This window comes from Tachysurus fulvidraco, chromosome 11 (genome assembly GCF_022655615.1).
Source record: "Tachysurus fulvidraco isolate hzauxx_2018 chromosome 11, HZAU_PFXX_2.0, whole genome shotgun sequence".
Classification (NCBI taxonomy): Eukaryota; Metazoa; Chordata; class Actinopteri; order Siluriformes; family Bagridae; genus Tachysurus; species Tachysurus fulvidraco.
This window is the reverse complement of record NC_062528.1, coordinates 12,630,895-12,646,477: the sequence shown is the minus strand read 5'-3', so window position 1 is coordinate 12,646,477 and position 15,583 is coordinate 12,630,895. Positions and strand designations below refer to the sequence as shown.

General features: G+C 36.9%; 1 protein-coding gene across 1 annotated transcript; it reads right to left on the bottom strand.

Annotated features, from left to right (window-relative positions):
- Nucleotides 1-111: 111 nt before the first annotated feature.
- Nucleotides 112-15,345, bottom strand: wdr62 (WD repeat domain 62). The gene is made up of 31 exons (XM_027147836.2): nucleotides 14,856-15,345; nucleotides 13,995-14,086; nucleotides 13,843-13,905; nucleotides 13,311-13,368; nucleotides 13,047-13,217; nucleotides 12,520-12,657; nucleotides 11,810-11,992; nucleotides 11,496-11,656; nucleotides 10,710-10,881; nucleotides 10,364-10,492; nucleotides 10,098-10,258; nucleotides 9,829-9,920; nucleotides 8,584-8,709; nucleotides 8,400-8,470; nucleotides 8,172-8,293; nucleotides 7,999-8,074; nucleotides 7,579-7,690; nucleotides 7,406-7,469; nucleotides 6,978-7,106; nucleotides 6,564-6,697; nucleotides 6,273-6,334; nucleotides 5,824-6,117; nucleotides 5,547-5,680; nucleotides 5,186-5,295; nucleotides 4,817-4,939; nucleotides 3,934-4,042; nucleotides 3,681-3,771; nucleotides 3,432-3,498; nucleotides 2,454-3,113; nucleotides 2,234-2,319; nucleotides 112-1,206 (listed from the first exon to the last, which is right to left on the bottom strand). Exons 1-31 carry the CDS (start codon nucleotides 14,991-14,993, stop codon nucleotides 967-969), a joined length of 4,368 nt encoding a protein of 1,455 aa, XP_027003637.2. The 5' UTR covers nucleotides 14,994-15,345; the 3' UTR covers nucleotides 112-966.
- Nucleotides 15,346-15,583: the final 238 nt, after the last annotated feature.

Here is a 15,583-nt window from a genome sequence, read left to right as displayed (position 1 = left end):
ACAACCAAAAGTTTAAGTGTCAACAATTTGACCTAAATGTGTAAGCCAATCTGAGCCATGAGATCTTACAACAAAAGTGGATAGACAGCCCAAAAGTAGAGAAGCACACAATTCTTTAAAATCACATTCTTTAATATGGAAAACTGTGATAGTTTAAAAGATAAAATGTATTTACAAGTACTAACAAAATGGCCAATAACAAACGTATGCAATCTACGGGGTATATACCCTTTATTCTCCATAGACGCTCATCTACCTACAACACTTACACTGCAGTCTACAGAGGGACACAATGTGACCAATTCAACAGGTTTTGTGCACTGTCCTCAAAACAGGGACAACAGAAAGGAGAACGCATAGTGACGGGGTGGTATCACCAATGTGATAAAACAACATAAAAAAAATTAAACAGCAACAAGTTTGTGAAAAGTGATAAGTATGTCTCTCACTCAGTTAACACTGTTTCAACTTTAAATCAAATGACAGACCATCACCATCATCACTGCATCAAAAATTATCTGACAACTTCGCCATTTGTCGCCCAGTTGTGCTTTATGTGGCTGGAACAGCATTTCATTAGAAAGTTTAGAAAATTTAAAATGCAAGATAATTTAGCTAAACATGTTCTCTTTATGAAAAAGCAAGCATTACTAAAAATAAAAACCTAATATGCATACTATTGTATTTGTGTGTTCTCTTTCTGACAGAGAATGTGATCAACTAATTCTCGCATTGCCAATGCTGCCAATATTTAACTAGTGCTATGAACTCAGAGATTGGACATATGAAATTAAATACTGAAGGCAACTGCAATTAATTAGCGGTAATTAAAGGGACCAAAATATGCTACATTTTGTGCAAAAAAGGTAAGTAGATTTGTGTAAACAGACACTGCAGTATCAGCACTGATGATACATGTAGCACATTTACTGTATGTGCTGAGACATTTAGATAATAACTCAATTTTTAGTCCAATTTCTTTTCAGCCATTCGCGAAAGAAGCATCTCAGAGTATCGCTCCAGCAGGGCCATAGCACGATCATCCCTAAGCTGACGACCTGGAGAGTCTTCTGGAAGTTGAGCGACAGCAGAGTTCAGATCCCGAGGACAAAGAGAGTGAAGCTCCTGTAGAATCCCAGTAAATGCCTCCTGTAGCATGCTCTTCATCTGCATCTGCTGCTCTGACAACTCGCTGATGCCCTGCAACTATGTGGAGAACAAGAAAAGAAGAGAGTTTTAACAATTAGGAGTTGACAGATGTCTCTAGTTTCATCCTTCTTACTTAATTGAAAGTGACGTGACATATGGCTAAGTACGGTGACCCGTACTCAGAATTTGTTCTCTGCATTTAACCCATACAAAGTGCACACACACAGCAGTGAACACACACACCGTGAACACACCCAGAGCAGTGGGCAGCCATTTATGCTGCCGCACCCGGGGAGCAGTTGGGGGGTTCGGTGCCTTGCTCAAGGGCACCTTAGTCGTGGCCGGCCCGAGACTCGAACCCACAACCTTAGGATTACGAGTCAGACTCTCTAACCATTAGGCCATGACTTGAATATCAGAAATATCCTTTAACATATTTGAAACTAAAAGAAAGCTATTGAAGAAAAAAACAGAAAAAAAGCACATGCTCTAACCGTGACCCTGTTTGGATCAATTGCAAAATCTAATCAATTCATCTGCTCAGATTACAATGATAATTCTATATAAATCCTACACACATTCAACAACTCTTTCTTGAGATTTCATGCTAATGAGAATCTCAGATAGACACTGACAAAAACAACATAATGTCTCAACCACTCAGTGTTGGAAGCATAAAAAGATGCCTCTTAAGCACATGAATCATCTCATCAACAGACCACATTACATACCAGAAGTAGGCGGATGGAGAAGTAACCTTGTGACTTCTGGTCATAGATGTTTAATACCATAAAGCCAACAAGTCATCACAAACAGTTGACTAACGAGTAACAGACCTTTGTTTTAACTGTATAAATTATAGGGTGTGTGTAATTTGTCCCAGAAATACACAAACCTATAATTTACACAGTTAAAATTCATGATAAAGCTGTCAAAGCTGTTAACTGGTGATGTGATGCTATGTCAGATGAAGTGTTGACCGACAATAGTTCAGACAGAATTGTTTAAATAGTGTGATAAAATGAGAAAACACAGAAAATGAAAACACTCAGCAAGTGTAGCACATCAAAGACGTTATACTCACTTTGCTGTAAAAGGTGGCTGCTTTCTGCATGGTGTGCTGAAGCACATTCACAATCTCCTTACATGCCTGCAGATTTATAGTATCATCTAAAAGACAAAGACAGGCAAATGCATGACTGCTTTTTTAAGTTCTGGCATTACAGAAAGTCTAGTGATAGTAAATGAACTGAACTACATAGAAAGTTGACAGACAGAAAAATGTTAATGTACCAACTCAGTACCTGGGTCTATAGGGTTAGGTCCATCTACTGTAGGCACTGGTACTGCTGATTTTACTTTGTCCCACTGAGCCACTGATTGTGTATTTTCCATAGGAATTCCTGGTGCTACAAGACAGCAGTCTTTAACAGGTGCATTCAGAGGGCCAGATGAGAGTCTGTGGGGCCTCTTGGGTGTCAGTTTCTCCTCAATGCAACTGATCTGCTTCCGGCTCTCTTTTCCTAGCGATTTCATCTCTGTTGGACTCACCAGAGACTGTCCACACACAACATTCAAGGCAGCAGGTGGTAAAGTGGAAGACAGGTCCAAGTGGAAGGTGTTACGGGGGCTGAGATTACCCTGAGCAGGAGTTTCCAGAAGTAGTGATGGGATTGGAGGATGTGTCTTTGAGGTAAAAGACGGTCGAGGAGAGAGGATTTCTTTACTGTCTTGAGTCACACTATGGTCTTGATAGGGCAACGAGGCTTTCCAGAGCATCTCACCTCCATGATTATTTCCCTGCTCTGAGCTCACACCTCTCTCACCTGAAGATTTAGCCTTGGCATCAGTAATATCCATGTCACTCTGACAGGGAGATTTTGAGGCATCAAAGGTTGTGTTGTCGGGTTTAGGGACAATTAAGTTTGGATCCCTTTTATTCTCTTTAGAGATTAATGCTGTCTCTGTAATTTATGAAAAAGCACAATAAAAAAATTGGGTATTGAATAAAATAATTTCACATTTTAACATGCATTTTAAGTCAATTCCATGCAAGTAATTATATAAAATACTGAAACCAGCTTCTCTCTCTATACATGCCTCTGTGTGCCTAGAAGGTCAGGTCTTTAGATAAAAAGCAGAGAATTGGCTGGACAAAGGTTTAGCAGGGCTTAATAAAAGTTCATTCAGATTTGAAATTTACTGAGACGAGACATTCTGCAAATGTAAATTTTACTGCATCTAAATACACAGGAATTTAAATGAACTGAATTGGACCTTACCATTTTTCTTCTGATCACTTCTTATGGTGTTTGAATTACAGGTCTTAGAAATTAGGTGTGAATTGTCCTTGGAACAAATAAAGCAGAGATAGATCTCAACAGGTAAAAATCTCAATTTTTCCATTTCAAAGCTAGTGCACCATTAAATGTTACATTATTGTGTAGAAACAAATAAAGCAAAAACAAGAGACATTTGATGTCTGGAAATCTTATACTGTATGGTTTCAAATGAACTGTGAGTTATAATACCTCAGTCTTTTCCATGCTGCTACTGGAATCATCTGGAATACTAGGCAGGCAAACTCCAGGTCTGCACACACGACTTCCTGCCACTGTACCACTACAGAATTAGAAAGACAGAAATTTTACATTACAAAACCTTCTACAATCTGCAGTCTTTCACCCTAAGCCTTCCAAAAGTACAAAATAGAAATTATTATTATTATAATAAAATTAATACTAGAAACTCCTCAGGTTCTGATTTCACATACCAGTTACTCACCGTAGGCGGCTCTGGAAGCGTGAGAGGAAACGGGTAGAAATGCTTAGACGAGGATTAAGGAAGTTCTCATTAGAAGGCTGCAGATTGCGCAGGTCTGTATTAAATTTTTCTATAAAATAGTTAGAATAAGGAGTTACAAAAATAATTTCAGGACTATACAATATTAGCAAATTATATATATCATACATAGTTCAGACGAACATTTCCTCCGACTTTCATAAAAAAATAACAAAATGCTATTCCCATTGCTAACTTTAATCATTAATACTAAACATTTTCATTAAGTCAAGTCAAGTCACTTTTATTGTCACATCACATGTGCTTTGGTGAATGAAATTCTTAGGAGCAAACCCCAGAAATTGCAGAACAGTTGTACAGATATACCAATAAATATATAGGTAATGAGTTGACAAGTGAAAATGTGCAATTTGCTCATACATATAGTCAGTGCAATATGTGTGTACAATATATACAATTAACAACATAATGAAATCAACAGGTGAAATGTGCAGTATGCTCATAGTCAGTACAATGTGTGTTCAATACGTACAATTAACAACCAGATAATGGAATCAGCAAATGAATATGTGCAATATGCTCATACGTGTCAGTACACACAGTGTACTATTGGGCCTCCTTTCAGTAGCACTACACATTATATTCAGTATGCATTTATATAGGTATGTGTAAATATATGTAAATATATTATATATAAAATACTATAAGGTGCAAAACAGATTGTACAGGCACAGATTGTATATGTAAATATATTATATATAAAATACTATAAGGTGCAAAACAGATTGTACAGATTGTAAACCAAAGGTGATTTAAAAAATAGATACTCTTAACCATTAAAACAGTAGTGAGAAGGCAGACGCACCATTAGTTCCCACTGCTAAAGAGTCATAGTGTTGGCGTAATAGAGTTGCAGGCTCTTCGTCCTCCTCTTCCTCCACTCCAGAACTACCTATGGAGCTCGCCTGACTGAGCGAGTCGGTGTCATCTAACATGCACAAACATACAAACTTATTAAAACAAATGTATATATACATTGAAATGAATTTGAAGTATAAACAAAAAAGATTTTCTTTTTAATTTTTACGGGTCTACGCCATTAGAAATGTCACTTTAAAATGATTATTGAAGAATGAAGACTAATAAAGATTAAACATTTCCTAAGAAGGCAGATGTATGCATGAGCTGCAGTGTCAACACTATACGACATGAATATAGTGCTTTAGTAACTCACGGTCGTGGGCCTGGTCACTGTGCACCTGGTCACTCTCAGCTGAGCAGGCACTGTCAGGACTCAGCTCCTCTTCTTCTGGGTCAATTTCAAGTGCCTTCACATCAAATTCTCTACAAATAAGCCACAGAAGTGCTCATCAGGAGCAGTTACACAAATGTGAAACTGTGAACATGCATGAAAAAATTTGTGTAAATAAAGTTAGCATGGGATTTGTAAGCATCTCTATGGAGTTCACACGTCACTTATGTGAGCAAGAGGGGGGAAAACGGCAGATTGCATTAATCAAAATTAGCCAAAATACATCTTATTTTCAAAGCACATCTGTTGCATAATCTGTTGTTTTGTGTTTTAAGGCTCTTACCCCTCTCCTATGGTGGATAGAGCAGTGCTGTTAGCTGGGTACAGAGCATAGTCATTGCACTCTGAAGAGCTCAGCCTTGGGCTAAAATACTGCAAATCTGTGTCTTGAAGCAAAGAACTACACTGTTCAGACACCTAGGATGACACACACACATACACACACGTCGTGATTTTGTGTGTGTATAAAAATGGATTCCACTACAGACAGGGTATGGTCTGTATAAAAGTTATAACGTTCTAAATAACCAAATGAACTATTTAACATCTAGTCTACAAACCCTCTCAATGTCTTCCTCTTCATCTACATCACCACCCTCTTCTTCATCTAAAAGGCTATTTAGACTCTGAGGGTGAAAGTCGACTTCACGCCCCTCGTTCTCTTCTACACATTCGTCCTCGTCCTCGTCCTCCTCTGCTCGGCTGGGAGTGTCAGTGAGAGGAAGCTGTAGGCTCCTGGTCTCCAAAACAGAACGAATAGCAAATGGATCAGACTGTGCAGCCCAACGCCCCTGTGGTTGGTACTGAGGGACTTTTTGTGGATCCATACTGCTGCTGCTGCCAACTCCAGCACCCTGTACACACATTATGACGAATGGGAGATTAAAAAGCAGTTAATTTTCTCTCTTCCTATCTAAGTATTGGTAGGATGTTGTTCACTCCAACAATAACCATGGGTATTGCACAATTTTCCCCTGAAATCAAAATATTTAATGAATAAGGAACCTACCAATCTGCGGGCCCACATAGGGAGTCGGCCATTGGTCTGTGGCATCATAATATCAAGACTTCCTAAAGTAAATAATACATACATCAACAATCCACTAAAGAAATGAGGATTAAAAAAAATAATAAAAGAAAAGAAATTCTAAATGAATATCCAGCCAAGCCTCATGGTGAGTGGAACTATTAAAATACCTTTTGTAAGGTGATGATTAAAAGAAAGTGATGATTGAAATAATAACAGAATTTCAGACCACCTTAAATCAGTGTCTACAGAATCAAATTTAGATCCACTAACCCAAAGCAGTGTCTAGCCTGGATGGAGTCTTGTGATGTTCCCCAATGTCTTCATTTTCCTCCAAGCAGGTGTTTGTTTCTTCATATTTTTGTTTAGCCACCCCACTGCATGGTACTGTGATGTAGGTTTCTCTCCTTTATGGGAAAATGGCAAAAACATAATCGGTCTGGATATCACTTACTTGTAATTACATACATACATACGAAAAAAAATATATATATATATATATATATATATATATATATATATATATATATATATATATATATATATATATATATTTAAATAAATAACAAGGTAAGAAATATCAGGTCAAAAAAACATCATGAGAATAAAAACCCACATGGGAGAACAATCTGATTGGAAGTATTTAAATAGGAATGTACCAACTTCATAACTTGTACTTAGATGTACCTAATGGCTTGTTGGTTGCAGGTATCTCTCATGTTCAAGTTCCTCACTCCTGCTCTCCGTTTCCTCTCTGCCAGTCTCTTCCTCATCGAGTTAGTCATTTGAGAGCACAGTCGCCACACAAACACACAACTAACAAATGCACACACAAAATACACCAATTACCACATAGAAAAGGAACTTCTACATTGACTCTTCTACATTGGCATTCATTGTGTCCTATATATTGTATTACTACTATTTTCTTTGTATTTATGTCTTAATGCATTACAAATACTGCAATATTCTGTATCTATATTGAAGAAAAGAAAATTCAACATTCATTTACATTCTGCAGCACACTTATTCACTACAAGTAATATCACATTACCAAAACAAAACTTCATGTTTTATAGAGAAAAACAGACACACAATAGCTGTGGGGCGCATACCTATCACCACAGACCGTGATTAGATGCTTGCAGTCTGAACTGAATTTCATACCAGTAACAATTTCTGTGAAGAAAGAGATGGTAAATTTCCTACCAATACTTGTATCAGAATATGAAACAAAAGTATTCAGGATACACAAATTGAGTTTGTCTGTTTAAAAATAAATAATTACCAGAATGCCCAAATAATGTTGCCACACACTCCCCAGTCTCATAATCAAACACACAGATGCTCTTGTCTGAGCAACTGGTGGCCAGAAACATCCCAGAAGGATCCAGTTGGACCTGAAAGAAGAGGTGAAAGTTAAAAGATTTAACAATAACTAAATGAATACAGTAATAAATGATCTGGAATACTGCTTCAAAGGAGTCTTTGTATTTATAACACTTTAAAGCATAAATCAATATTCATTTTAACAAATAAAAGATACTGCAGGATGCTGGTTACAGGTGCAAAATAATCAGATAATGATTGGAGCACATAAAGGCTTGCAAATAATGAAGTCTCTTACAAATTTATAGCATCACTTAACGCTGTGTGGAAATTAACCCATTAAATGATTTACTCCAAAATCTCATATCCTACTACATACCTTAAGCACTGGGCCTTCATCAGTCAAGGAGCCCTTAAAGCACCTTTTCATCTTGCCACTCTTCACATTGTACACTCTGAAAAATAACAAAGGAAAAAAATTGCTTTTATTGCATTGCATTTCCCCCAGTTAGTTATGTAACACAGACAGACTGACTGACAGACAGACAGAACCTTATGTTGCGATCTTGACATGCAATAGCAGTGTGAGTGAGTGTGGCATCCAGGTCCATGTCATATAATGTACTTTTCTCCACCACATGATGTGACCTCGAGAAAGCCAGGTCCTGAGAAGTCTGCAATAATATTGCCATGGTACACAGTTAGAGCAAATAAATAAAGATAATATCTACTCATGTAAGAAGCGATATAAAACCAGTCCAATAAACTTGGCCTATATACCTTTTCAGCAGAGCGGAAGTAAATGCTTTTGTCAGCACCACAGCTTACCATGGACACCTTTGGACCTACACCTAGATAAATAAAAAATAAAAAAAAAAGCAGAGTATGAGTGTTAATCTTTAAATCACTGTTTACACTACTTACAAAATCAAAAAAAAATATTTAAGACAGTTCCCAAACTGACATGTAAATTTCATGGCAGTCACAGATGCCGAATGGTCGTAAACAGTCTGTACAAGACTGTAGCTTTTGTCCATATTAAATAGATGTATGAGTCGATCACGACCGGCTGAGGCCAACAGGTGCACACCTGGTTAAAAAAAAAAAAAAAGAAAAGAGGTTCATATTATTTCTGAAATATTTTATACAATATCATAAGCTTCATCAACATAAATCTATACACCCATCATTTCCTTTAACTGCTAAGATTACATAATGGCAATATTCAGTTTATGAGTGAATCAGTAAGGCTGTTTATCCAGGTTCCAATGATAAGCAAATTAGACACATTCTGTTTAATAGCTATAAGAGTTAATGAATGGCTTTTCTGTTAACACGGGGGGAATGATGTTGCGTAAAGTATTTTTAAGAGCAGTTGTGATGTAGTGCTGCTTCTGATTTAAAAATGGGCTTAATTTTCAAACTTGACATACCCGGGTTAAATGCCCATTATTGTTTAGTACTTACTGTCATTGCGGTTAATGTTACTGCCATCTTTTTTTATCCTGCAAGCTTCTTATCTGCCCACCCATTCTTGGAACGTTCAGCCCTATCTTACTTGTATACCATGACCATTTCAAACAGCATTTCTTTTTAAATTGTATATCTATTCCCTATCTCCAGGGGGAGCTAGTGTCATGAAAAGAATGTGTAAGCTTAACTATTACAATATTTTTCATGCATCACACTTACATGTGGTTGTGGTTTGTTGCACTAGTTAAAACGTGAGAACATGCCAAATCTGAGATAACATTTAAAACAGAGACGGCATATTGCACGTACCACTTCCTTAAAAGACAAAATCACTGGTCAAAACAGTCGGAGGCAAGTCAAAACAAAGGGCACTTTCCAAAAGCACCATACAGAAAACAGACAAGTAGCATTAACTGACTCACCAACAAACTCACTATTCCCAGTGTTTTAGCAGATAGAAAAACTGATTAAATGGTTCAGTAACCAATTTAATAACTAAACTATTAGTTTCATATACGACACTGATTTGTTTTTGTTTTTTTTGGTCAACAGACAAAGGATAATGTTGGCTTTGTGGATTTTTTTTTATATGGATTAATGGATTTGTCCATAATGTGAAACATGAGCAGATTGTGGAATTCACACTACCGTCGTTTATTTAAATTAGCTTGGTTCTAATCCTGTATGCTTGGTTTACAGCATAATTAACCTCTACGAAATGTTGTTGTAAGCTTACCAGTCTCTATGGGAGAGAAGGCCAGACATAAAATCTCAGAATCATGAGCCTCAATCCTCAGAAATTCATCCATGATCTGAAGCCCATAGATCCTGAGAGAGACAAATCAAGGCAAAGTGACAAAGTAAGAAAACCATAGTTGAAAAGTTTTAATAGTTTCCTAGTTCCTTATTAAACTGTTACAAACTATGCCTCCATGTGTCAAACATACAGTACAGATGATAAATATTGTGCAAATATATTATTTCTAAATACTGTACATGTCTCACCGCAGGTTTCCACTACGATCTCCAGCTGCCAGGTGCTGGCCATCAGGGCTGATTCCTAGGACTCTGATTCCCAATTTGCCATCTTGGCTACCCTCTGCTTTATCTGGTGGGGCCTTAAGGTGCCCAGTGTCATTATCCACATACACAATCTTCACCAAGTCCTTTAAAGAATGTACATATGCGCAATGAGTACATATTGCATATATTACCTGTACACGATTTTAGGGAACTCCACAAAGGACCACATTGGACCACACTGTACTTGCCTGACTGTAGAGGTTAGAGTGGTTTTGCTGAATATCACTGTTCCAAAGACGAATGGTGTTGTCAGATGAACAGGTAAGGAAAGATCCTGGCATTAAAGCAGCAGCTGAATCTTCCAACTCTGGGTAGGTCTAAAAAGGAAAGGCAAGTTAGCATGTATAGAAACAATGCTTCAGTCTTTGCAGCATCATATAGTTTTAATGAACAGTCAATGAGAGTTTTAAAACAGATCTAACAAATCTTAAAACACAAAAGAAACATATCCTAAGAGTATATGAAAATTGCAGAAATATAATAATTGCATAAAAATGGAATTGCGTGTTGAACCACATTAAAAATAAAACGTACCTCAACACTCCAGACACAAGCACTGTGGTACAGAGAAGAGTAGACCTTCTCTACATTGTTGACATCATGCACATCCCAAACATACACACTGTGGTCATTATATACACACATCAGATGGCCGGTCACAGGGTCATGTGTCAGGGCCAAGGTATCTGGATACTCTGCCTCTGGCCTATTTAGAGAAACAGAAAAGGAACAGCACAAAATTAAAATTGTCCATTCACAGCCATCACCAACATGGATCTTATTAAACCTTTAGACTCCCATTATATGGCAGTTATGAATATAAAACAAGTTTTAATAGTTCAGGGAAACATTAAGCAGTTTTGTGTTTGACAGGAAACATTTTAATAGTCTGCTTGGTACGCCATGAAGCTAGCAAGATTCCTAGTGGTTGTTTCAATTAGACTACAACTAAAATGCTACAACTGACAGTTCATACCTTATCATTCACAAAATACAAACAGGAAGAAAGGGAAAAAAAAAGAAAAGAAAAAAAGCACATCCCCAACACAGAATTCCTACTTGGGAAGTAAATATAAAATCACTGATCACGATTAGATAGCTAGTTTTTTGCTAACAAAAGATCAATACTGAGGCATCCACCATGTTTTCCACCACTTTGCAGCTTGAATGTTCAGAGACAGAAAATGACACCATCTGAGCTACTACTTCCCACTTCTGAAGTAAGCTGAATGCAGAATATTAACCAACCTTGAAGAAATTAACCTACTATAGTACAACTTTAACGTACATGTGCTGATCTATACACTCTTCAGTACTTACTTAGGCTGCATGCCCTGAGACACATCAACTCCTAGACAGTGGGGCCGATGCAGTGTGGTGATGTATTGTAAGTTTTGGGGGCTAAATACCCGTACTGTGCCATCTGCACCACCACAAAAAATGAAAGCTTCGCTCACAGATAGACAGCGTGCTGAAGACGTCTGAAAGAGAAACCATAAAGAAAGAAATAATAAACAACTTTGTGTTTATCTTCGAGGTGTCATCAACAGTTATCATCACAATGACTAATGTCAGATATATCGAAGCTGTGTTTTGGTGAAAATGTTGAGTGTTTTCCGTATGATGTGTCTTACTTTGAGGTCAACCCATAAATCCAGCTGTCGGTTGCTGTTGAATTGGCACAACAGACCTGTATGGGTGATACAGTATGTGCTGCTAGACATAGTGCCACGACCACATGCCAAATCACAGAATTCACTATTCTGATGCTCTCCTAGCAATCCTGATCGACCAATCAGGGGTACTGTACTGTTCACCTACAATCAAACCAATGCACAACATAGAATAACTTCAACAGCAAATATTCACTACTTTGTGTTTGTTTAACATATTACAATATTACACAGAGTGATGGAATATGATATGATTAGAAGCTTGTAAACTAATATATAAATATATTTTGCAAATAGGAATATAAAAGGCTTTACTTTATCAGTGTGGTAAACGTGATGTTCTACTCATTTCCATTGAGACAGCACACATTGATTTCTCGGTTTTTGTTTTGATTCTGAACTTATTTATAGTTTGTATCTATGCGAATTATAGTAATTGAGTACAAACCTGTTACCACACCTTAAAAACAAAGGACAAAGAAAGGACTTTTATCTTTCTACTAAATTCTGTGCAGTCAGATTCAATTCAGATCACAGCACAAAAATAATATAAAGTCAGGCAGTGAATAAAATATAATATATTGTAATAATGACTGGCTCTATATTACTCCAATTATGACAGCCACATACCAAAGAATTCATTCATTTAAGAGTGAGATTATTTTTCTTACACGTCTCTCCTTAGAGGCATCCAAATACCAGAACTTCACATGTCTGGTTCCTGCAGTAACAAAGTAGCTACTGTCCTCAGAGAAGGAGACAGCCAGTACACGACTAGACACTTTATTGGATGCAATAACAGTCCCCCTCTGTAAAGGAAAGCAGTAATTATTTACTCAAAATCTAAAGGTATCCAGTCAAAATTTAGAAGTAAAAGCCTCTTTGAATATCAATGCATGTGACTAGATCTGCCACTTCAAGTGAAAAGGACAGCAAGAACAGCAACAGTCTACTAAGGTTCAGAACTACAGTGAATGCAGCCATGGTCAGATATTCCTCAAAATATAGTGAAAGAAATAATGAAAGAAAACCAAGAAACAAAAAGAATAACGTTCATAAACACCACCCATACATTTTGAAAAAATGATTTAAAAATATAACAGTCTCTTGCATCCAATTACAAAAAAATATTCCACATCCACTGCAAAAAAAGGAATCCAGTTAGACTAATTTATAAGGAAGAAAATACTATTCCTACCTTCCATTCCCAGACGCTGACAGTCCTGTCATGCTGAAACCCCACAGACACAATGTAGCTGCCATTTGTAGAAAATGCAACACAGGAAACTCCATACTTGTGGCACTGGACCTCTGCCACTCGAGTACGCTCAGTAACATCCCACACTCTTACACAGGGCATGTGTCCACTCTGCCCAGACAAATGAATTTTAGGAGAACAGATGAAAATATGTAACATGGTAAACACACACACACACAGACAGACACAGACACACACACCTACCTCACCAGTGACCAAATATTTTCCATTCTGTGAGAATGCCAATGCACTGAAGGTTTTTCTGTGAAATAAAGAAATATAAAATATAAAATACTACTAAAATAAGACACTTAACCTCATCTCTAGCCAACAGATTTTTAAGGTAAAACAGTCAAGTAAATCTATAGGAATTTCTTTAAAATAACTACCACCTGACTATCTGCATAAGACCCTTATATATACTTCCAATCATACACAACCTCTTTACTTACATTTGTTAATATACAAGTCAATACAAACAGTTCATACATGGCAAAAAAAAGGCTAAATAATACAATAAAAATCTAAATTGAAAAAAGACTGACTGAATTTCTGGTGCACTCAAAAAAGAAATTTACACTTTTCACATCAGTGGTATTTTAAGTCAAACACTATTTTTTTGAAGGAATCCTGTTTTTCTTAGTATAGGAGTAAACATTAATGTAGCATACAGAATTAAATCTGAATAACTAGACCTTAATAGAATCCAAATTTGTGTAATGTCTTGCTCACATACCTTGACGTATTAAAGATGTGACTTTGTTTGTTGGTCTTTGGATTCAGGAGAACAATGACACATCTGAAACAGAGTAATACCGTGTATGTTCATTAGATCACTAAAAGTAGTCATTAGGTGTGACTAAAAGCAGTTTTAATATTTAATATTACCCTGCAGGATATGCCACAGTGCCTGTGTTAGGATCACAGGCCAAACCACTGTTGCTGGTTGCAGTGATACCCAGAACTTTCTCCAAAACAACCTGCAAGTGTAAACAAATATTTAGCAAAGGCAACCTTTAAGGAAAGCCACTTTATTCTTTATAAGATTCAGACCCAAAGATTCGGTACAATTATAGGTCTCATAATTGGTTTGTGCTGCCAACCCTTAATCACACAAAATGCCTGTTTTGTTTGTTGAATGAAGATAATATTCAATTTTAAAAAAGCATCTTAATCAGGTGTAAATAATGTTGAGTGATTAGTGATTACTTGTTGCACCTGTAAAGTCACATCTATTTTCCCTTAACCCGAGTTTAGATTAAAGATTTGACATGTTAAATGTTGTATCGAATCCAAAAAAAAAGCTTTAAAAAGTTATCAGAATCCAGAAACTTGAACTAAAAAGTTGTCAACAAACCACGAACAATCACGCGCAGCTACAGTGATTCAAACATGAACCGAGTAAATGTGTCGATTCGCGAAAGCAGCTCAACCGATTCATCACTTACAAACACCATCGAAGTGGTTTATACGACAACGCAAACGATAAAGACACACAATCCCCATTAGGAGCACGATTTTATTTTTGGTCAAATGGTGTTTTGAAGATTTTAATAATCAAAAACTGTACTGTGTTCATTTCGAAGCCACTTCCTGAACATATGAATCACTGCTCGGTTCAGAGTTGGACTGAAAACGAGCGTGAAAAGAAGAAAATAACGGAAATCGGGTGGAATGACGTGCCAACTTGAAGAAACCGTTTGTTTTGTGAAATTGACTAATGAACTAATATGAAACGTGTTTACAAACCCGACTGTAAATGTCCCTCTTATGGCTTTGCCGACTGTTTCGTCGTGTGTTCGCTGTCACATTGCTGCTGTTTGTTTTCTTTATCCGGGGAAAAGCAGTTATATTTAATCCCCCAGAAAGAGTTGCTCCTTCCGCCATGTTTCTGTTTCTGTTTCAAAAAGCGCTTTATGCCGCAATACGGGATTGTTTTTCCGTTAACGAAACTTTTAACACTCAAAATATTCACATAAAGTAAAATAACTCGATATAAAAACACAACAACTTATTATACTGATTTTTAAAAAGTCGTATCGAGAAAAACACGTCAATACACTGCAGGTTATATGAAATAAAAAACTTAAATAGACAGAATGAACATGATAGTTAACGATTCAAACTGCAAACAAACACAGAAAGCTGAAAAAAAAGCATCCTCGCGACGACATTTGATAGGGCGGCACAGAGTTTCAAACACAGGTCCTGTCCCAATCCGATACAAATCCGTCTATATTCCGTTCCCTTAATCCCTTAAAACCCTCACGCACTCCTAAATAAAAGTGTCTAGGGGAAGTGATAGTCGCGTCGTTGGTGGTTGTTTTTTGTTCTTCGCCTTCTTTTTCACCAGCCAAGGAAATGTTCATTATCGCCGCCTTGTGGACATTTCAAAAAATGTTTAGCTTATGTTAGGAGGGATACAAAGACTGGTAGCTTACAACAATTTTCTAAGTTCTCTACTCTAAAAAATAATA

Coding starts and splice junctions, on each gene's coding strand:
- wdr62 (XM_027147836.2), bottom strand. CDS start 14,993: ATGGCGGAAGGAGCAACTCTTTCTGGGGGATTAAATATAACTGCTTTT. Junction 13,218..13,310: donor AATATTTGGTCACTGGTGAG/GTAGGTGTGTGT, acceptor TTGTCTGGGCAG/AGTGGACACATGCCCTGTGT. Junction 4,043..4,816: donor TTTAGCAGTGGGAACTAATG/GTGCGTCTGCCT, acceptor ACTATTTTATAG/AAAAATTTAATACAGACCTG.